General features: G+C 37.2%; 2 protein-coding genes across 7 annotated transcripts in view; one reads left to right on the top strand and one right to left on the bottom strand.

Annotated features, from left to right (window-relative positions):
• Nucleotides 1-4,372: 4,372 nt before the first annotated feature.
• Nucleotides 4,373-20,261, bottom strand: NDUFB5 (NADH:ubiquinone oxidoreductase subunit B5). The gene is made up of 6 exons (XM_027586065.1): nt 20,048-20,261; nt 13,384-13,472; nt 11,961-12,027; nt 10,380-10,441; nt 9,270-9,376; nt 4,373-5,027 (listed from the first exon to the last, which is right to left on the bottom strand). Exons 1-6 carry the CDS (start codon nt 20,169-20,171, stop codon nt 4,907-4,909), a joined length of 570 nt encoding a protein of 189 aa, XP_027441866.1. The 5' UTR covers nt 20,172-20,261; the 3' UTR covers nt 4,373-4,906.
• Nucleotides 20,262-20,324: 63 nt separating this feature from the next.
• The window catches only part of MRPL47 (mitochondrial ribosomal protein L47), a 40,498-nt gene continuing 38,085 nt past the window's right edge, over nt 20,325-22,737 (top strand). For 2 of the 6 annotated variants that reach the window (XM_027586370.1, XM_027586369.2), the window contains exon 1: nt 20,325-20,455. In XM_027586370.1, the coding sequence (XP_027442171.1) occupies nt 20,358-20,455 (98 nt within the window). In that variant the 5' untranslated portion in view covers nt 20,325-20,357. Of the gene's footprint in view, nt 20,456-20,489; nt 20,737-22,737 lie in introns of those variants that run through there. The other 4 variants (XM_027586371.2, XM_027586374.2, XM_027586373.2 and 1 more) reach the window with 4 other exon arrangements.

Raw genomic sequence — 22,737 nt, 5'->3', positions numbered from 1 at the left:
GGTAGGTTCTGTTCAAATGTTTTCCAAAAACCAACTCTGTGGTTGGATTCTGATGTGCAGTGCTGAACAACTTATGCTTTTGGATAATTAACTAAATGTGATGCTAAGTGATATGCTTTAGCAATTAATATATATAACTTAAAACAAATCAAAATGTGAATTAAGATTAATTTTAATTGATATGTTAGAGGATATTTATTTACATATTTCCCAATGTCAATAGTACTGCCATACTAATGAAATATATAAAAATTTGCAAAGTGGGCATATGTAGAACTACCATACAATCCAGCAATTCTGCTTCTAGGTATTTACCCAAAGAAAATGAAAACACTAATTTGAAAAGATATATGCATTACTATGTTCATCACAGCATCATTTCCAATAGCCAAGATATGGAAGCAACCTGAATGTCCATCCACGGATGAATGGATAAAGCAGATGTGACATTTATATATAATGAAATATTACTCAGCCATAAAAAAAAGAATGAATTCTTGCCATTTGTGACAACATGGACAGACCTAGAGGGTATTATGCTAAATGAAGTAAGTCAGACAGAAAAAGAGAAATAGCATGACTTTGCTTATATGTAAATTCTAAAAAACAAAACAAAACAGAAACCAACTCACAGATATAGAGAACAAACTGATGGTTGCAAGAAAAGGGTGTTGCTGGGGGGGAAATGGACGAAATAGGTGAAGGGGATTAAAAAGTACTAACAGTTGTAATAAGACACGGGGTTATAATGTACAGCATAGGGAATATAGTCAATAATATTGTAACTGCTTTAAATGGTGACAGATAACTAGACTTATTACAGTGACCATTTCCTAATGTATATAAATACTGAACTACTGTGCTATACACCTGAAACTACTACAATATTGCATGTCAATTATTCTTCAATAAAAATAAGAAAATATATTTTAAAAAAAGATGTGGGCATGTACCTGGAGAATATAATTCATCACATCATGACTAAGTTACTGCTTTTTCAATTCTCCATTTAATTACATCAAGAAAAGCCTCCATTTGGTACTGGTATGTTTTAACACCACTAATTTCCTTTTAAAATTCTCCATTTTCAACAAAAGGAGAGCCAGGCCTTAGGCTCAGAGCTTTGGGTGGGCAACAGAATCTAGGTGGAATATAATAGTTATATTAAAAAACTTTTTAATTATGACAAGGGCCTGATTTTCTATTCATAGTCATCATATAACATTTCTTTTTTCAAACTTAAAGTTTAAAAAGGTCAATTTAAAGAGAATATTAAGTATATATCATACGTGGAGGCAAAATAGAAACAGTTAAAATCAAGGACTGAAATTTGAGAAATAGTGACATAAGAGATTGAGCCCAGGAATTACTGCAAACTCTTTTTTGATCTCCAGCAGTGTATTTTTTTCTAATGAGAATAGTATGCTTAATTTACATTGTAGAATTTGGACTTTTTTTTTTTTAAAGATTTTATTTATTTATTTGAGAGACAGAGAGAACGAGAGATAGAAAGCACGAGAGGGAAGAGGGTCAGAGGGAGAAGCAGACTCCCTGCCGAGCAGGAAGCCCGATGTGGGACTCGATCCTGAGACTCCAGGATCATGACCTGAGCCGAAGGCAGTCACTCAACCAACTGAGCCACCCAGGCGCCCAGAATTTGGACTTCTTCCATGGTTTGGAAGTAGTGTCAAAAACATTGCCCATTGGCTCTAGTCTACCTGAAACTCCATTACTCTTTAAAGTCAATAGGCTTGAAGCAGAGACAGTATGGGATATTTAGTAATTTTCTTGAAAAAGGAGTGGACCATTTCAATCTTGCAGAGAGAAGTCTTCATCACCTATTATTTACTAGTGTAGTAGGCACTTTACATTGTCCCAGTAATTTTTACAACATTTCCAGGGGACGAAGATTATCATTTCTTTTAGAGATAGGGCTCAAAGCAGTGATGAAAATTTCCAAATATAAGATAAAATGGAAGATTAAATACAAAGTTCCTAGTACAGTGTCTGACACATGCAGCAGATACCAAGTAGATGATAGTCACCATTACTGTCCTGGTAATTAGCAAGCTCAGGATTTAGTCTGAGGTCTGCTCAATTCCAACAAGCCCACCATGCTGGGCTCTGTAGAATTGCAGAAGAAAAAAAAAAAATAAAGATACCCAAAACAATATTAAATCCATGTATCATCCACTCAAAAGATCTTTACTCAATGTCTACTATGTTCCAGATGCTATGAATTGAGCTTATAAACATTCCATGTTGCCTTAGGCTAGCTTGGGATCCCACAGGTTGCTACAATGCCATTCTTCCTGTCAAACCCAGTGCATATAACTTCTACTTTAACATCTACCATTTATACTAAAGAGTAAACTCTTGGGAGGAAATATGTCTACTGTGTGACTAACATATAATAAGCTTAAATATTTGAATTAGAAAAAAATTACATAAAAATCAATATAAACATATATATACTAGCTTTATTAAAATTTCCCTTCAAGAAACACTTTCAAACCTTAAAAAAAAATTCATACGATCCCAGCTATGTTAAAAGAAGGAAGACTGGGGCGCCTGGGTGGCTCAGTCGTTAAGCGTCTGCCTTCGGCTCAGGTCATGATCCCAGCGTCCTGGGATCGAGCCCCGCAACGAGCTCCCTGCTCGGTGGGAAGCCTGTGTCTCCCTCTCCCACTCCCCCTTGCTTGTGTTCCCTCTCTCGCTGTGTCTCTCTCTGTCAAATGAATAAATAAATCTAAAAAAAAAAAAAAAAAGGAAGACTGAAGGAAATTTCTCAAATTTCTTTATGGTTGGTGGCATTAATAGTATTTCTTATACTTTCGATATTTCTATGTCGTGTTTTCTTACATCTATATTAGCAGAAAGGAGACAATAAAGGAAAATCTAATAATGCCAGAAAGTAACCTATAAATTCTTAAAAATGTTAACATAAATGTACATAGATGTAGCATAATTTACAATTACCATTCTCAAAACCTATCTGCCTCCATTCTCTTACAGTAAAACTGAATGATTCTTGGGCGCCTGGGTGGCTCAGTTGGTTAAGCGACTGCCTTCGGCTCAGGTCATGATTCTGGAGTCACGGGATCGAGTCCCGCATCGGGCTCCCTGCTCAGCGGGGAGTCTGCTTCTCCCTCTGACCCTCTTCCTTCTCGTGCTTTCTATCTCTCATTCTCTCTCTCAAATAAATAAATAAAATCTTTAAAAAAAAAAAAAAAACTGAATGATTCTTGTAAACAGAGGCTTAGGGACTGCTTGCCCTTCCCTCAAATCCTTTGTTAGAATTATGAGGTGGTAATTAGACTGCATTAGGGAATCTTCACGATGAAATCTGGAAGTAGTTGGGTGAGGCAGCCCTCTTCTGGGGAAATAAGAAAATGCAACTACTCCAAAGGATCTTGGCTGGATTGTAAAGGGCACTAAGTGCCTCTCTGGGGCACAAGGATACTGAAAGGTATTTCCTGAAAACAATGGATTTTTGAAGCTAAAGGTCATTCTGGAAGTTGAAGTGTAAATATTTATTTCTGTAAGTATTGAGTATGTGTTTAAAATCTCTGAGCCTCAATTTCTTATCTGTAAAACATAGTAATAGTACCTCATACAGTGATTTTGAAATTAATGTGAAAAAATACAATCATTTAGGGCGCCTAGGTGGCTCAGATGGTTAAGCGTCTGCCTTCGGCTCAGGTCATGATCGCAGGGTCCTGGGATCAAGTCCTGAATCGGGCTCCCTGCTAGGCGGGGAGCCTGCTTCTCCCTCTGCCTCTGCCTCTCTCTCTCTCTCTGACTCTCATGAATAAATAAATAAAACATTAAAAAAAATACAATCATTTAGCACAGTGTTCCCCAGACAGTAAATGCTTAATAAATGATAGCCATTATTTCAGCTGTTACTCACATTTTATAATCTTTGCAGCAATCATTTTACATTGTGCAACTTTTCCAGTGTTTACAAAAAAAAAAGGACTCTAGGAATCTTAAGAGATTGCATCTAAGAAAAGGGGTGCAAGTGTGTATGCATTTTTTTTTAAAGATTTTATTTATTTATTTGAGAGGGAGAATGAGAGATAGCACGAGAGGAAAGAGGGTCAGAGGGAGAAGCAGACTCCCTGCCGAGCAGGGAGCCCAATGCGGGACTCGATCCCGGGACTCCAGGATCATGACCTGAGCCGAAGGCAGTCGCTTAACCAACTGAGCCACCCAGGCGCCCAAGTGTGTATGCATTTAAAAAGCATAATATACTATACTACATCTGAAACCAATGTAACATTGTGTGTCTACTATAGTTCAATAAAAATCACTTTAGTAACAAAAAAGTTTTAAGGCAGAAAGCATGAAAATATTCAACTGAGATTTGTTCACTGAAAAATTGTTTATTAAGATGTTAATGCTTAGTTCAGTAATTATGTAATTTAAAATTCTGAATCACCTCTGAATAATTTAGACATGTATGTAAACTACTATATTTCCTGATATTTAATATAATTAGACTTCTCTAACTTCCAATTATCAGACAAATGAAACATCAAACTTTCAAAGACACACCCTCAGGAGTTCATAAATTCCTATTTGCCCAATTTTTTTTAAATATATGATAAACCTTCTTAAAGGAGGAAGCCAAAATCCACAAATCAAAAGTCTTATTCTGCCTTTCACAATGTATATCAAATCATCACAATGTACACTTTAAATATCTTACATTTTGTCAATTATGCCTCAATAAAGCTGAAAAAAAAAATGAAATCCCACACGAAAGTCTTAATCTAAACCAGTGTTGAGAAATAGTACAATGGAAGATCTTTTATTCATCGTGTGAGCAAAAATACAGAATATATTTATTGATTAATTTTCCCCTAAAGAGAATATACTTTGTATTTAGAGAAATAAAAGATTAATTGTCAGGAGTTGCTTTTGGAGAATAATCAATCAGCGCCTTATCAACAGTTGGATACTGATACCAGGGACCATCACCTCTCGCACGCATTAACCTTCGCACTTCCAGCTCCTGTAACCTATAACAAACAGGATAGCAGTATTGTGGGTCCAGCATTTCCAATTGCAAAGTTAATGGATTATCTCCATAAAGAATAACCACCAGAGAGTCTTTTGCTTTTGTGTAAAGTATTATCTAAAGTATTTTATGTGGGACCTCGGTCACCTGGCTTTGGAACCTATGGAGTCCCCCTCCGCGTCTGTGGGACTCGGGATTGTGTCCTCGACGGTCTCCCTCCATGCCTCCCGACGGCAGGATCTGGAATCGGGTCCCTAGCCCCTGTGAGAGACACACATACCCTGGCCAAACCCTGGGGACAGCTGAGGTAAAACCAGGTACACGGTTTACCGTTGAGACCACGGCTGCGGGGCGCACCTGACTCCTTGCACCCGCGGGACGGCTCTGTTTCTGGACTGGAGCTTAGGGGGAGGAACTTTGCTTGGTGAGGTTGGAATCGGAGTGGGGAAATTATACATTACATTTTAATTTTCTGCAAATTACTATGCATGGTTTTTTAAAAAGTAATTCAAAATTATAATAAAAAAATAAATAAAGTATTTTATGTGGGGCGCCTGGGTGGCTCAGTCTTTAAGCATCTGCCTTCAGCTCAGGTCATGATCTGAGGATCCTGGGATCAAGCCCCACATCAGGCTCCCTGCTCATTGGGAAGCCTGCTTCTCCCTCTTCCTCTGCTGCTCCCCCTACTTGTGCTCTCTCTCTGTCAAATATATAAACAAAAATCTTAAAAATAAATAAAGCATTTTATGTAAAGTATTAATGTACCTCCATAGATCGATGTGTATGCATATATCTGATATGCACCTATAAGCAAAATTTGGGACTTATTTTTGACTTTCATTATTTTGCTAGGTGGTTAGCCAACAAATCCTGTTTTTAATCACCAAAACACCACTTGAATTGATAATCTGTTCTCTCCTCTTGTCCCTGCTCTTTATCTGGACAGATCACTTTCACATGAATAATGGTAATGCAGTTCCTGTCTTCTGGCCTTTTAGAAAACCTCTTGAGACCACATATTCCTGAAACAGTCCCTCTCCAAAGCAAACCATAAGAGACTCTTAACAATAGAGAACAAACTGAGCATTGCAGGAGGGGAGGTGGGCGGGGGATGGGCTAAATGGGTGCCGGGTATTAAGGAGGGCACTTGTGTTGAGCACTAGGTGTTACATGTAAAGCGATGAATCACTAAATTCTACTCATGAAACCAGTATTACACTATATATTAACTAACTAGAATTTAGATAAAAACTTGAAATAAAAAATGAGATAGTCTTTTCTCCATCAAACTTTTTCTTTCCATTCTTATAGACTACATATTAAATTTCTCATATGACTGGAAACTTATCATAGTTAAATAATTCACTTTATTAACCTTAACCAGCTCACTAACCCTATCCCCTGTCTATGAGAAACTACAAACCTTTGTGATTGTGTATCTAAGAGAGTCTATTCTTTCCTTTTTTTTTTTAGGATTATATATCTTCATATTATCCTTTTTCTTTTCTACTCTTTAGAATGTAATTATCCAAAATGCAAATATTAAAATATTCATCAAAAGGACTGGTTAAATAAATTATGTTTCACCCTTATAAGAGACTACTAGGCATCTGTTAAAAAGAATGAGAAAAATCTGTATATAGTAAATACAGATGATACACATATGGTTAAATTAAAAAGGCAAGGTATAACATGAATATGTGTAGCATCTTCCCATTTCATTAAAAAATAGAAAGTAATCATCTGCGACTATGTATGAGTACACATGCAGAGAGTATTAAAAAGTCTGGAGGGCCATAATAAATAGTCATCTCTAAGGAGAGACCATTATGGAAGATAGCCCCTTTCTATTTTGTATCTTTCTTTTATGCTTCAGTTTTCCAAATACCTAAATATACTTTTTAAAAAATGTAGGTACTCTCATTCCATCCTCACAATGGCATCGTTTCTTTGGGGGTAGAAGCCAGGGTTTTGTTTTTGTTTTTACTTTGTTTTGCTTGGAAATTGTTTAAAATCTCTACATGTCTAAGGAATTCTGGGCTCTGTCTTTTGGAACTCAAAGGTATATGTGTGAAGTTCAAAAAAGACCAATGTTACGAAGTATGAGCCATATTGCTGTTCCACGCTTTTAAATACTTAACAACAATTCCATATGGCAACTATATACGTGTATAATTTCAAATCTAGGAAACAGGCCCATCATACGTTCCTTTAATCATTTAAATATTTTTTAATATCATAACAATTTTTATAAACTACAAAGTTTAAAAGAGAATAAACAGAAAGCAGATCAATGGTGGACTGGGGCCAGGAGGAAGGGATGGGGAATGACTGGAAAGAACCACAAAGAGGCTCAGTAGGTGCTGGAAATGATCTTGACTGTGGTCGTTACACAGCTATTTACCTTTGTCAAAAACCTATCAAACTTAATGGGTACATGTGACTGTATGTAAACCTCACTACAAACACTAAGATAAATCTCAGACAGGATCACATTTAAAAGTAGCAAAAGGAAACATGACTGAACATTTAAAATAATTTGGACTTATATATTTGCTTATTTAATCACTATCAGAGACCTATGCATGACACAAAATCCCAAAAGCTAAAGAAGACTGACAAACCTGACAATAATCAAATGAGTAAATATATATAAAGTAATTAAAACACTAATACATAGTAAGCGTTCAGAAACATATTAGCTACTACTATACTTTTGTTATCTGAAACATAAAAACACTTTAGTTGCAAAAAAATTCTACACTATCAAAAGACAAATGACAAGTTGGGAAAACATAATTGCACCAAAACCCAAAAGAGGTATTTTAATTAAATGTATAAATTAGTAGAAAAATGGGCAATTTACAGGACAACAAATACAAACAACCAACAGATACATGAAAAAATACTCAACCTTACCAAAAAAAAAAACAAAATTAAAATAATAACATTTTCCAACTATCTTATCAGCAAAATGTTTAGGTTTGATAAATTCCATTTACAGGGAAAGGCATGGAAAACAGAAATTATCATGTATTAGTGGCAGAAAAAACAACTGGTACAACTTTTTGGAAAAGAGTTTGGCAACATCTGTCTAAAATTTAAAACATAAAACATTTGGTTTATCAGTGCCACAGCTAGGAATTTATATTTCAGATACACTAAATACGCAGAAATCTATATATGAGGATATTCACCATAGCACTATGTATATTATCAAAAAACTTGGAAAGAACCTAAGTACTAACAACATGGGATTGTTTAAAAAAAAAAAAACCCTAAGTACCAACAACATGGGACCAGTGAAATATATGATGCAGCCATTAAAACAATGGGGTATATACTATTATAGAAAGATCACCAAGATATATTTAAGTGAAATGAAGACAGGGTGCAAAACAGTACTTATAAGAGGATTCTATTTGTATTAATATATTTTTATTTATATTTTTATTTAAATTCAATTAGCCAACATATATATATATATATATATATACAGTCGCAGATATATATAGCCTACATCATTACTTTCAGATGTAGTGTTCAATAATTCATCAGTTGTGTATAACACCCAGTGCTCATCGCATCACGTGCCCTCCTTAACGCCCATCACCCAATTACTCCATCCTCCCACCCACCTCCCCTCCAGCAATCCTACAGTTAAGTGTCTCTCATGGTTTTTCTCCCTCTCTGATGACTTCGCATTCAGTTTTCCCTCCCTTCCCTTATGGTCCTCTGCACTGTTACTTATATTTCACATAGGAGTGAAACCGTGTGATAACTGTCTTTCTCTGATTGACTTATGTCGCTCAGCATAATACCCTCCAGTTCCTTCCACATCGATGTAAAGGGTAAGTATTAGTGTTAATATATTTTTAATGCATAATTTTTTTTATGAACAGAAAAAAAAAAGAACTAAGTAGTAGTCACCTATAAGGATGAGACTAGGCAGAAGAGGAAAGGAAATTGGGAATAGGAGCAGAGGGAGGGGAGGGCTGCCTTGCACTCAAGAGTGGGATATTTTAAAAAGAATTCCTCTTATTCTGACAGATATTATCAACTAGTAGTCTCTCAGTCTCCAACTTATAAACTCCACTCTAAACAAGCTATTCCCTATCTTTACCCTTTTACATGGAGCATTCTGTAGTGCTGATATAGTTTATTAAATTTTTTTTTCATGGCTTACAATAGTAAGAAAGGATTTTCTTCCTTGCCCCCCCTTCCCACTTTATTTATTTATTACCGTAAATCAGCCTTTTCAGCTTCAATCTGAAGGATAGCCATTGTTTTTTCATAATTCTTTTCAGGGCTATCCAAGAAAGTTCGGGCAATCCATCTTGATATAGGATGCTACAAGAGAAAATCTGTTTATTTTCTGAACAGTACTTTGCTCTTCCAGTTTCCTATTCTTTAAAATGGCCATCTCAGGTAAACTAATAATACTTCAATGCCAACTACTAATTTTAATCCATTAGGTGGATACTATTTTTGTCCCCATTTTATAGATGGGCAAATTGCACTAAGTGTCAGCAGCTGGACTCAAACGAGGTCTGTCTGACTCCAAAACCTGTGCTCTTCGCCATTATACTACACTGAGTACTTTAAGTGGCAGATTTAGGAGCCAAACCCAGGGTTTGGTGATCAAAAACTGAAGCTCCTTCTCTCAGCACAGAGAAACTACGACCTGCCTTAATGTATGATAATGATACATTTCTTTTCTGAAATACAGTTCATTCAGATAATAAAACATGATAGTATTCACTCTAATCAAGGCCATCTCACCACAACACTTGTAAAGGCAAGTAACAGATTTAACTTTAGGTTTTAGTAGCAGTGACAGTGTAGTAAAATGACTAACAGTACAGGCTGTCGGGCCAAGCCTACCTAGGTTCCAATACTGACCCTAATTCTTGGACAGGTCACTTACCCTCTTTTAAGCCTGTCTCTTCATCTCTGAATTGGGAATAATAATAGCACATTTCACACGGAATTGGAGAATATTTGCAAAATACTACCACAGTGCCTGCTACACAGTCGGTGCTCAAAAAAGAGCAGCTAGCATTAGCATGGGTAACATCCTTCCTCAGGCACTGAACTTAGGATAAATTCTGACTGTTACTCTGCTAGGATAAGAACACACTAGAGTCATACTTTAAAAAACCGTAACGATCAAAGTAATAAAATGCAGAAAATTACCAAAAGAAGTTGCTTGTAAAGAGTGAGCACAAAACATGCCATCTACTTGATATCAAAAACTGAATATAAAACAATAGCATAATTGCTAAATAAAGACATTAATCAGTGCACTGACAAGACACCTAACAGAAAGTAACTTTCAATGACGCATACCCACCTTGAAATATTCCCAGTGTTCTGGGATGTAGCCTTCTGGAATCTCTGCTAACTCAGCTTCACCTAGTAAGAGAAAATAGTGATGTCCAATTTTAGTATCAAGAGTTTATAATATTAATTCTTCCCCATTTAAGTAAGAAACCAACTTCTTGTGGTTTTAAAGGAACTTTTGTTTGTACCAATGAGATTCAAACACAGCTGACCCTTGAACAACATGGGTTTGAATGGCCTGGGTCTACTTACACATGGGTTTTTTACAGTACAGTACTGTAAATGTATTTTCTCTTCCTTAAGATTTTCTTAACATTTTTTCTCTAGCTTACTTTTTCATTTAATTTTATTTATTTGAGAGAGAGCATGTGCGCAGGTGGGGAGGGGCAGAGGAAGAGGAAGAAGGAGAGAAGCAGACTCCCCGCTGGGGAGTGGCCAAGCTTGATGCGGGGCTGGATCCTACAACCACAAAATCATGGCCTGAGCCTAAACCAAGAGTTGGACACTTAACCGACTGAGCCACCCAGAGCCCCTCTAGCTTACTTATTATATAAGAATACAGTATATAATACAAAAAACAGTCAAAGTATGTGTTAGTTATTGATAAGGCTTCTAGTCAACAATAGGCTATTAGTAAAGTTTTGGGGGGAGTCAAAAATTATATGTGATTTTTGACTGAGCAGGGGGTTGACACACTGACATTATTCAAAGATCGACTGTATTTTAATTACTTTAATGTGGTTGAAAATCATTTCATTCATTAGATATTTTTTAGATGTCTTCAATGTGTAAGGCATTGCCTATAGGCATTATATAAGAGTTTCAAACTTTGTTTTTATATAGTATAACAAAATATAATAAAAGACACATTATTCCTTCTGGTTTTCCCTATCACTACTAGACAAAACATTTTAGGATTCAAGATGTTAGAAGTACTTTGGGCAGAATTTCCCATGAAAATCTAATATTAGCTGTCTTTCACAAATTTCATTCTTTTTTAGATTATAATTTTATGTGTTCCAAGATGGATAAAAAAAAAAATTCTTCCATCCCTCAGCCTCTCTTCCACTTCTATTTCTATTTTCCTTATTCTGGTTTGTCAAAGCTGGTTTGGAAAAGGAAAACAAGGCTTTCTGAAGCCTTTTGTGGCCTCTACAGAGTTGATGACCTTAAAGGCTGTTGGAGCAAAAAAAAAATGTTTAAAAAAAAACATTGTATACTATTGCAGATTGAGATTTGGTTACTGTAAAATAAAATCCCTATGTTTAATAAAATGCCTATGTTTATTATTTAAATAACTTTTCTTGGGGAGCCTGTGTGGCTCAGTCAGTGAAGCATGTGCCTTCAGCTCAGGTTATGATCCCAGGATCCTGGGATCAAGTCCCGCATTGAGCTCTCTGCTCAGCAGGGAGCCTGCTTCTCCTTCTCCTTCTGTCTGCCGTTTCCCCTGTTTGTGCTCTCTCTCTCTGTCAAATAAATAAATAAAATCTTTAAAAAAAAAAAAGGATTAAAAAACAAATAACTTTTCTTTATAACATCCATAATTTCTTTGTTATTAATGTACATAGGTTTTAGTCGGAGAGGTACTTACCAATGAATATATTCACCAGAGTTATGCCAGTTGCTACTGGAATCCCAGTCAACAAAATGTAGAATTTCTGTTGAGATTAAAAAATAGTTTTCAGGGGTGCCTGGGTGGCTCAGTTGTTAAGCATCTGCCTGCAGTTCAGGTCATAGTCCCAGGGTCCTAGGATGGAGCCCCACATCGGGTTCCCTGATCTGCAGGAAGCCTGCTTCTCCCTCTCCCACTCCCTCTGCTTATGTTCCCTCTCTTGCTGTGTCTCTGTCAAATAAATAAATAAAATCTTTAAAAAAAAAAGTTTTCAAATAACCATTTCTTAACTCTTTCCCCACTCTCAAACTGTCTACAATTTTTTATTTCTTTACATTGCCTGTAAAATAAACTTGCCAAATTGAAGATGTGATACCAAATTATTTCTGAGGTTTTCTTTTACTCTTTTACAGATGCCTATATTTGGTACCAAAAATGAAAGAAAAAAGTAAGGATTAATTGTACAAGTATAATACAATATCTATTTAAGTGATTTTTCATTTTTTGGTTAACACAATGAAATAAAAGTTGAAAAGTTTTTGTATTAAGATAAAAATGTTAAAAACATTTGAGTGATTTCAACCACTGTAGAGTTTGAGTTGGTCATAACAAGAAAAGTGGGAGCTCAACCAAGAGGAGGGATATTAAGCACAAAGGGCAAGCAAAAGGTCTAGAGGGCAGCCATTGCTGAAATGGTCACAGCTGTAGGAACAGTGGCAGAGAATCCACACAATCTTCCATCTTCCAAGCCTCTACTTTTCCATTACAGAGCCTTGAAATACAAATATACAGCCAGTAGCTCACTTGATCCTCTGAAATCAATGTTCCTGAACAATACAGAAATAAAAAATTATAACCCAAAATAATGGAGTTACTTATTTAAAGAAGTCTTCCAGTGAGTTCCTTGGTAATTTAAAGAATATTTTAGGGCAACCCTGTCGGGACCCCTCTCATTCTTGAGAGCCTTTTCTGTATCTTCACTTAATAAACTTGTATCTTTTTACTCAAAAAAAAAAAAAAAGAATATTTTAGTAATACAGATAACTATCCCCAAACAAATCCATTTTCAAAGTTCTATAATTTATAGATTTTGGTGTGTGTGTGTATGCAGGGAACACAGATTATATTTCAAAACCCCACAATCTTAAAAATAAGGGAATGGCTCAAATTTTACCTCCAATACAATGAATCCTTTTTATGAAGTAAAGGTTCACTAATTTAAAAAGAAATTCAGGAATAAATCAGACATTACTACAAAATCTCAATATCTATTGAGAAAATAAATATGAATTTACAAAATAACATCTTTCATAAAATGAAAGATGTTCTCTAGACAAAAAAAAAAAACCCACATTCCTATTTGTATGTAAAGAGTTTAGTTCAGAAAAGTTTTTTAACTCACCATTAAACTCAAAAAACGCCTGTCATAGAATCCAGATGGTTTGATGATAAACAGTCTCTTCCCATGGTCTCCACTGTGTCGCACAGGAGCTGGAAATATTAAATTACCCTGTTATATGCAAGGCTCAAGGTATACTGTTATATTCTGAGATCAAATCAGGTTATAAGAAAATGTACATGCATAAATTTTTAATATGAATTAAGATAAAAATACGTATTTGACTACTAAAGGCAGAGCAGATATCTTTAAACAGAGACTGGTATACTGTTGTAAACTATAGTTCTATTTTTATTCAACGTTAAAGAAATATCTAAATAATTGTTTGAATTTGTTTCCATAGCAGGCAGGGAGGTCAAATACTCTTGGCGGGCTACTTTGTTTACCTCTACAATAAATATTTGCTAAAGCTATTAAATAAAGAAACTTAATTTAAATTGTGTCATTTCATATGATGAGGCAATATACATTAGGGGCTCACAGCAAAATAGATGGAAAAACATTTATTCAACATATCTCCAGCAGGAATTTGAACTTGTTCAAAAGTAAACACTCAATCTCGATAAAATCACTCTGTAAGCCATTTCTGATTGTGAATATCGTCCTCTTCAAATTCTCCCTCAGATGGTATGTAATCAACTCTCACTGGAGATAAACTGAGGCAAAATTTCACTCCTGATCTTATTTCTACACGATTTCCCTTTCTTGGATGTCTGGAAGGACCACTGCAAACACTGTAAGCCCTTTCTGCTGGAAGCAGGAAAGGATCTCACTGTTACTGGGAAACTGAAGTTACTGCTTCTGTTGTGTGTAACTGTATTCAAGGAAATTCACATGAGAATCACTGTGGGATAAAAAACTAATTGCCATTAAAGGAATTTCAGTCATGATAGCGGTCATAAAGATTTGTATCCTTTGTTCAAGCTTAAATGTCTGGAATGCCCTCCCCTCTCCTGAAATCTCTTCTTTAGGCCCAGATGGCATTTTATCCTCCAAGGAACTAACCCTCTTCCCAAGCATATGAGATCTCTCCTACCTTTGAACTGCTGTATATTCTAGTGATATTCATACTTGCTTGCACTGCTCCCACTGGAATATAAATGTCTTGAAGGCAAGAACTGCATTCTTAATTTTGGTATCACCTCCAGCAGCTTGCAATGAATTTAGGAGGTTAATTCATAAGAGAATTAGAAGCTGGCATGAATTCACTGGGTACAATTCATACCATTAAGGCTTCTACAATAACAAGAGAATGTGACAAAGTAATTATGTACTTCAGAAAATAATTTGAAAGATACAATGGAATTCTTTGTGGACTAGGTGGGGAAAAAAGGGCTGGATAACAGTATAAACCACTCATTAATTCAATAAATATCTAAGTGCCTACTACGTGCAGGTCCTGTGCTAGGCCTACAGTCTAAAACAGATATAGATTCCGCTGGGAGCAACAAACATAGTTAGACATCTATAAGGACAACAAAGAGAAGAAACAGGATGCAATGTCAGCAAAAAAACAGGCCCAGAAGTTCCTATTTACACAGGATGGTGAGGGTGGGGGAGTATAAAGAAGGTGCATTATAAGCTGAGAGAAACAGCAAGTTAGGTGAATTTGTAATGGGTAATTGATTGATTGATTACATCCAAAAGGTGCTGGTTACTTAATTCAATAACCTGCCAAAAGGCTCTCTCCATAGCCCTGAGAGGTCAAGACTTCTATACATGGCCTGGATGAGGTGAAAATATGCCTGATGACACAAAGCTACTACTACAAGAGTGGTTACTACACTGAGGATGAAGTGGGATCCCAAAAGTCTTCATACACATTTACAAAAGGCTGATTCTAAAAGGATTAAATATAGTAAGTGGAAAGTCCTGACTGCATTCCCCAAAAGTTGCTCACAGATTTAAGAAGAGTCATTGGTGTGATGTGGTTACTAAGAAGGCCAAAGACAGTTCAATCCTAATATTATGTACTAGAAGCATAGGGTCAAAACAGGAGCACCCACCCCCATCTCCTAACCACACCTGCAGAAGTGTGTCCATCCCAGAGTACACTATTTTAGAGAAACAATCTGGAGCACACCCCAATTTAAGCAACCAGGATGGCAAACAACCTGGAAACTGATACAGTGAGCCTTAAAGAACTGAAACCGATTGGCCTACAAAAAAGAAGTCTGGGTAGAAACCAGTAAGTGCCTTTAAATAGCTGAAGGGCTATCACATGACAAAGGGCTTACACTATTCTGTATTGACCTGAAAGGAAGAACCAGGATCAAGAAAGAGTAATTTTCAGCTTAATACAAGGAAGAAGTTTCTAACAATTTTACTGGTTCAAAATAAAATTGGATTGCATCTCCAGTTCCCCTTTATGGAGTTATGCAAGTATCAACAATGGGATGTAACAAGGATACTCTGGGGGTTGGCCTAGAGGATTTCTAAGGTCCTTTTCCTCAAAGAATCTGAACTTATGGCCTGTCTTAGAAAAAAAGGGCATACCATTGGACCTTATCAGTCTCAATGATTCCCTTCCAACTCCAAGAACTCGTTCCAGGCTTCATGTTTTTGCACTTACTTTCCTCTTTGCCCAAAAGCTTTTCCCCAGGCTTTTTGAATAGTCACCTCCACACCTCATCCTTCAGGGCCAAGATCAAATGTAACCTCCTTGAAAAGGTCTTCTCTGCCTATCGAAAGCTGGCCTCCCACTTATCCTCCTTAACATCATTCGGTTAGTTCCTTTAGAACAATACACACTAAGCCTGATTTTTTTTTTTAAGCCTGATTACTTTGTTAAAGTCCATCAGGTCAAGGACTGTATTATTCAGCACTGTATCTCCAGTACCCTTTAGTGTCTGCCACATGGTAGGTGCTCCATAAATATTGTTGAATTTACATTTCTTAAGTAAATTAAATGTTAGTCAGGATCCTTCCTCGCCTTCTGAAAGTAAATCTACTCAGAAGAAACAGCGTACTCCCAATTTTCCTTTTCAATCCGGCAGACAGGCAGGCAGACAGACAGAAAGACACACACACACAAACACACATACCCCACAGAGAGAGCGAGATGGATTATGCTCTGCATGGTTTTGGGGACAACTGATTATGAATAACACTATTAATAGATATGGAAAATGTAACAAACAAAAAACTATAGAAGAATACTTGGTCTGGCTGCATTCTAGTTAACATTAATGCAGTTAGGAAAGCGAACTGCTTGCTTTCTTTACATATAATTACCTTACTGTTAAACAACAATTACTCGTGTCATTAAATGTGGTAAATAACTATTATTACTATTAGCTGTTCTAAAGTGTACTTCATAGCACTAAACTCTTTTCAAATATTCTGAGCCTTCATGATTTGTTGTTGATGTAGTAAGGCCATCTGCTTACAATCTAAAAATATTAGGGTGAACACTGCTTACAACCAGGTGACTGCCAGGATTTCTGGAACTCAGATTCTCCTTCCACCAAAATACGCATCTTCTACCATTCTCTAAAACCTGGACTTCCTCAACTAGGTATTCATTTAGCTATATGAAACTCAAGTCTCAAAAACCAATTTTTTTAAATGCAAATAACCTCAGGAAAGCTGTTTTTGATAACTGTGATATTTGTGAGGATCAAATAAGATAATGTAGATTTTGTGTCTTCATTACAACAATCGAAAATCAGCCACTTTCTTTCTCTCATTCTCAGACTACTCCCAGTTAATGACTCCACCAACTCAATTACCCAGGGTAAAAATCACACTCATCTTCCTTGCACCTACCGCTTGCTCACCAGCTGACAAGGCCTCTTGATTCTACGATTCAAACTTTGTATTTCTTTCCATACCCTCTTCACCTCACTCACTGGCTTAAGTAATCAAGACCTCCTCAGAAGCCAACCAATATTTAGAAGCATCTTCCCAAAACACTACTGATGTTGCTCTCAGCTAAAACATTCACTCTCTGCAGCCTACAAGAGTTAAGATAACTTTGGTTTTGTAATCAGTCCCTCCACTCCCCCAATTTAATCCCAACTTCCCCTTCTTAAGCCTTCTCGCTCAACACCTACCTATCGCAAGCGCCCCATATTCACATACATCAAAAAATACATCCTCTATTTTTCTGCCAATTGCACCTGTCAAAACTATCCAGAATCTAGTTAAAATGTCCCACCTTCTATGTCTGAATTAACTCCATACTGCTTTGTTTATATAATCATTTAAATACTCTTCTCAGTTTATTTTTTTATTTTTATTTTTTTTTAAAGATTTTATTTATTTATTTGAGAGATAGAGAGCAAGAGAGGGAGGAGGGTCAGAGGGAGAAGCAGACTCCCCGCTGAGCAGGGGGGATGCGGGACTCGATCCCAGGACTCCAGGATCATGACCTGAGCCGAAGGCAGTCGCTTAACTAACTGAGCCACCCAGGCGCCCCAACTTCTCAGTTTTTTTAAACCATAATATGCACACATCAGTCTTCAAGTTAAAGCTCCTGCAGCTGAGGGAAGAACTTAAGTTCATTCCTGGAATCCTTTGATATAAGACAATAAATAATGTAAATAGAATACTTGTATGTGCTTACTTCCTGAGAAAGGTTTTCAATGACAGTGAATGAAGATAACGTGACAGTACCAAATGTTTAAGACAGGGGTGGCCACAAGGCTCTGTAGAAGGCTAATGCTTCTAAATCCAGGTGCTGTAGATTTTCCCACTCACTCTTCACAACACCCTTATGAGGTAGGTTAAAATTATCCTCCTCTTTTTTTTTAAAGCAGTTCTTATGGTAAGATATAAGTACCTTTCAAAATGACATTCTAGAAAAATGCAAATTTATGCAGAAACATATTTCAGGGTTATAAATTCTTGTCAGTAGGAAAGAGATTAGATTTATTTTCTCTGTTAACAGAATTTATAAACATACTTGTAATAAACATCCTCTTTTTTAAAAGATGAAGACACGTAGGTTCCAAGTAATTGCCTTCCACTTAGCTTCCAAGATATGATGACCCAATGTCACACAGCTACTAAACTCTGGAGCCAGGATTTGAAAGTAGGCAGTCTAGCTCCAGGGAAAACAAAACAAGGCAAGGTTCTCTACACTGCTGAGTCTCATAGGGGCAGACATAAGCAATAATACAGCAGATTAAAACCTTTCATTCAACTGTGATAGATGAGACCACCTGCAAAATACCTTTGAAAGCAGGTATAAGGCTGAAACACAGTAACTCTAGTGTAGCTATTAGATCCTTTCCTGCTCCCAGTGGAAAGGGTGTAGATTATCTGTATACATCCTTCCAGAACTCCAAGAATGGGGAATAATGTATAAAGAGGATCTGGGAGTGAGATTTTACCTTAGTTTAGTTTATCTCCAGCAAAGCATGATTAAATACTATCCCCAGCAAATATTTGAAGAGGATATTTGTAATCAAAAATGGCTTACAAACAGAATTTATCAAAGAATGTTTGCACATGTAGTTTTTTAACAGGTTCAAATTCCTGCTGGAAATTTGTTGAATACCACTAGTTCTTTCCAACATTTTTGAAACAAGTCTCTGTATAATACCTCATCATGTGAAGTGACATAACTCAAATTAAATTGGAAGAAGAATAAAGGAGTAAACAGAGAAAGGTATTTTGAGGGTGGAGAACTTTTTGGCTTCACTTCCTCTCTACCTGCTTCTATTGCATAGGGCAGATAGCTCATAGTATATTTTTTACCAAGAGCATTAAATGAATTAATACCTTTAAAATCTTAGGATGGTACACGGCACATAGGTGTTCAATAAATGTTAGCTACTGTTATTATTAAATTTGATGCAGTACTGCATGATTTTTGTCATAACTGTCACAGTTCCTTCATTAGTAAAATGGGGATACTAACATTGTACTTACTTTGCAGTCTTTGAAAGAATTAGATTGAATACAAGGCATCTGAGGCTTTGCTATTACCATTATTCATCCTCCTACAAGTCAATACACAGTCTCCAAGAAGCTCCAACTAGCCTTTCCATGACTTTCCTTTACCTAGCGACTTTTCCTTCATGGGCCCCTTCCTCCCTGAGAAGATATTAAAATTATTATTTTATGACTGCGTTGATATAAAACGAATACAATCCAGGCTGGATTCATTACCACATATCATTAACATTAACCCTAAAAACGCAGGGTTTGTGTTTTTTTTCTTCTGGATTTAAAATAAATTTAAATTAAAACATTTTCATGGACCCTAAAAGTACCGTGTAGGCACTGTACCTACTTAATGAGTTAGCCCTGAGCCTCTCCACCTGCCTACGTATTACTTAGCATCGGTGGGCTCCTGGACAACATGACTTCCAATATTGTGGGACTAGCACCTAGTGCGGGGGAACGTACAAAGAATCTGGTGCCTGAGAAACACAGGTCTCAGCTCCATGCCTTTTTAACCTCAACTTCATCCGCAAACTCACACCAACTGGAATGGCTGAGAGGCAAAGTGTTCACAAATGCTAATTAACAATTTAAAAGCGAACGATCTGATTCCTTCAGGAAAACCCATGTCTCCTCACAAAGACCACGCTCCGTCTCTCCTCTCAAACCGCAGGCCCGCAATTTCTCCCAGATCTCACCAAGGTCACCCGGGAAGAGTTCTCCATCTTTCACCCCACATCCCCTGAGCGCGCTTTCTCCCAAATCTAGCACCCACCGACAGTCTTCGGAAAGCCACGGGTGAGGAAGCCCCCGAATCCAAGCCGAGTACCAAGCCGGTGGCCGGAGAGAGCGGCCACTGCAGTGACCGAAGCCCGCTGCAATAAACTCATGGCCGCCATAGCTACTAAGGGCAATTGAAAAACTGGGGCGAGTAACGGGAGCCGAAAGAGCCAATTTACGAACCAGGGCGAAGGCGGAAAGTGGCCATGTTGAGTGAGGGCAAAGCCTACTTCTGTTTTCTCCATCCGGTCGGCGGAAGTGACGTTATTGGAGGAAACCAGCGTTGTGCTTACTTCTGTGGAAATATGGCTGCGGCCGGTTTCGGCGTTCTTTGCAGAAAAGTCTTAATCGGCCTCAAGGTTTCCAGGTCGCTTTTAAATCCTAAGGCCCTAGCTAGCACAGGGTAAGTGATGTGAGGAGTAGGTTTGTTCTCCTCTCCGACTTTAGATCTTGTTTGGCTGCCGAGATGCTGAAAACAGCTGAGAGGCCGTGCGGATGGCTGAGACCGAACGCACTTGGGTGAGGAGGGAATGACCTTAGAAAAGTCGCCCATCTCCGACATTTCCGTTCTTTCCTCAAACGTTTTGTTGTCTCCTCCTGTGGACCAGGCAGTCCAGGGAGTCTGTGCATATCCAGTATTTGTTGAATTAAGCCTAGAGATACAGAAGCATCCTATTTGGCTGGGTGAGTTGCACTGAAGAGTTTTTGGTTATGGAACGGAGTCAGGTTTGGATGGATAAAAAAGAAGGGGCCTTTGTACTTCCAGAATCTATCACAGAGATTGTTTGGTAATGTTCAGTGGATAAATGAAAAGTAGTCAAATGAACGGAAAGTAGCCCTGCAGGTGTGAGAAAGGAACGACCTATATATTGGTGTTCATTATTTCTGGAAAAACAGTTTGTTTTCTGGACGGACCAACTAGAGTTTATGGCGTATGGTTTCCTCACTTATCCTGGCTTTTGTGTGTATTGAGTTGAATTTTATACATAGTTGGGTATGTCGGATTTTTTTTAATTATTATATATATGTATATATTTTTAAGTAGGCTCCACACTCCTCTGGCGACGGAGCCCATCGCCCGGCTTGAAAGGAAGTAATGTATGCGCCCTTGAATCCAGCACAGACAATTGTTGAGCATCTGTTATGTGCTACAGTATTATAACTTACACTTACCTTAGAGATAAGAATATTTTTTTCCTTTTGTAGAGGCTCAAAGGTTGTAACTTGATAAAGGTTACAAATTAGATCAATCGTCTTTTCCTCATCCTTTTTTCTTCAAAGTAAATTTTAGATTTTTATTACTAAATGAATATCTGTTCATTTGCAGACATTTTGGAAAATAAGGCAAAGTGTTTTGAAAAAAGTAATAATAGACTATAATTTTTGCCACTGATACATAAAGATCTCCTTCCACTCTTTAACTTTGCATATATACACATACATGTAATTTTGAAATAAAGCCAGAATCATATTTACATATATGCAGTTTTGTGCTTTATCCTTGTTTCCCAACTTTTTATTTTTAAAAATTTCAAACCAACAGAAAAATTGTAAGAGCAATACAAAGAATAACCATATACTCTTCATCTTTATTAAGCACTTCTTAGCAATTTTGTCACATTTTCTTTTTTTTTTTAAGATTTTATTTATTTGTTTGACAGAGAGACACAGCGAGAGAGGGAACACAAGCAGGGGTAGTGGGAGAGGGAGAAGCAGGCTTCCCACCAAGCGGGATCCTGATGCAGGGCTCGATCCCAGGACCCCAGAACTATGACCTGAACCAAAGGCAGCGGCTTAACCAACTGCACCACCCAGGTGCCCCTTGTCACATTTTCTATATCTCTTTATATCCATGCCTTTATATTTTTTTTCTAAGCTAATTGAGGCATGTCAGAATTGTAAACATCATGACACTTCAGCATATATCACCTAAGAACAAGAACACTGTCTTAACTACAGTACTACAATGATCATGCTGGAGAATGTCACATCAACATACTACAATTTCTGTTCTTTTATCTAGCATCCAGTCCAAATTCAAATGCCCTCAATTATCTTGCTAATTTCTTTTTTCTTTCATAATTTTTTATCCAGGGTCCAGTCAATGATCCTTCGTTGCATTAGTTATGTCTCCTTCATTATCTTTAATCCAGAACATTTTTTATAAAATCAGCCTTTTTAGATTATCCCTCCATTTGGATTTGTCTTGATTGCATCCTTGTGGTTAGATTCAGGTTAAATTTTTTAGGTAGGAATACAACACTTGTGATGTACTTTGCTATTATGTTTTCAATGATTTCACCAGGTTATTAAATATTCTTTAAAAACATTTTTAGGGACGCCTGGATGGCTCAGTCTGTTAAGTGTCTGCCTTCGGCTCAGGTCATAATTTCAGGGTCCTGGGATCGGGTCCCATGTCCGGCTCCTTGCTCAGCAGGGAGCCTGCTTCTCCCTCTTCTGGCCGTTCCCCTTGATTGTGCTCTCCCTCTCTCTTTTTATCATACAAATTATCATACAAGTGCGTAATTGGGGAAATTATCATACAAATGCACAGTAATTGGGGTGCCTGGTGGCTCAGTCTATTGAGTGTCCAACTCTTGATTGCTGCTCAGGTCATGATCTTAGGGTTGTGGGATTGAGCTGCCCCTCCCCACCCAGGGTTCACACTCACTATGGAGTCGCCTT

This window comes from Zalophus californianus, chromosome 1, assembly GCF_009762305.2.
Source record: "Zalophus californianus isolate mZalCal1 chromosome 1, mZalCal1.pri.v2, whole genome shotgun sequence".
Lineage (NCBI taxonomy): Eukaryota > Metazoa > Chordata > Mammalia > Carnivora > Otariidae > Zalophus > Zalophus californianus.
This window is presented reverse-complemented; position numbering and strand designations above follow the sequence as displayed.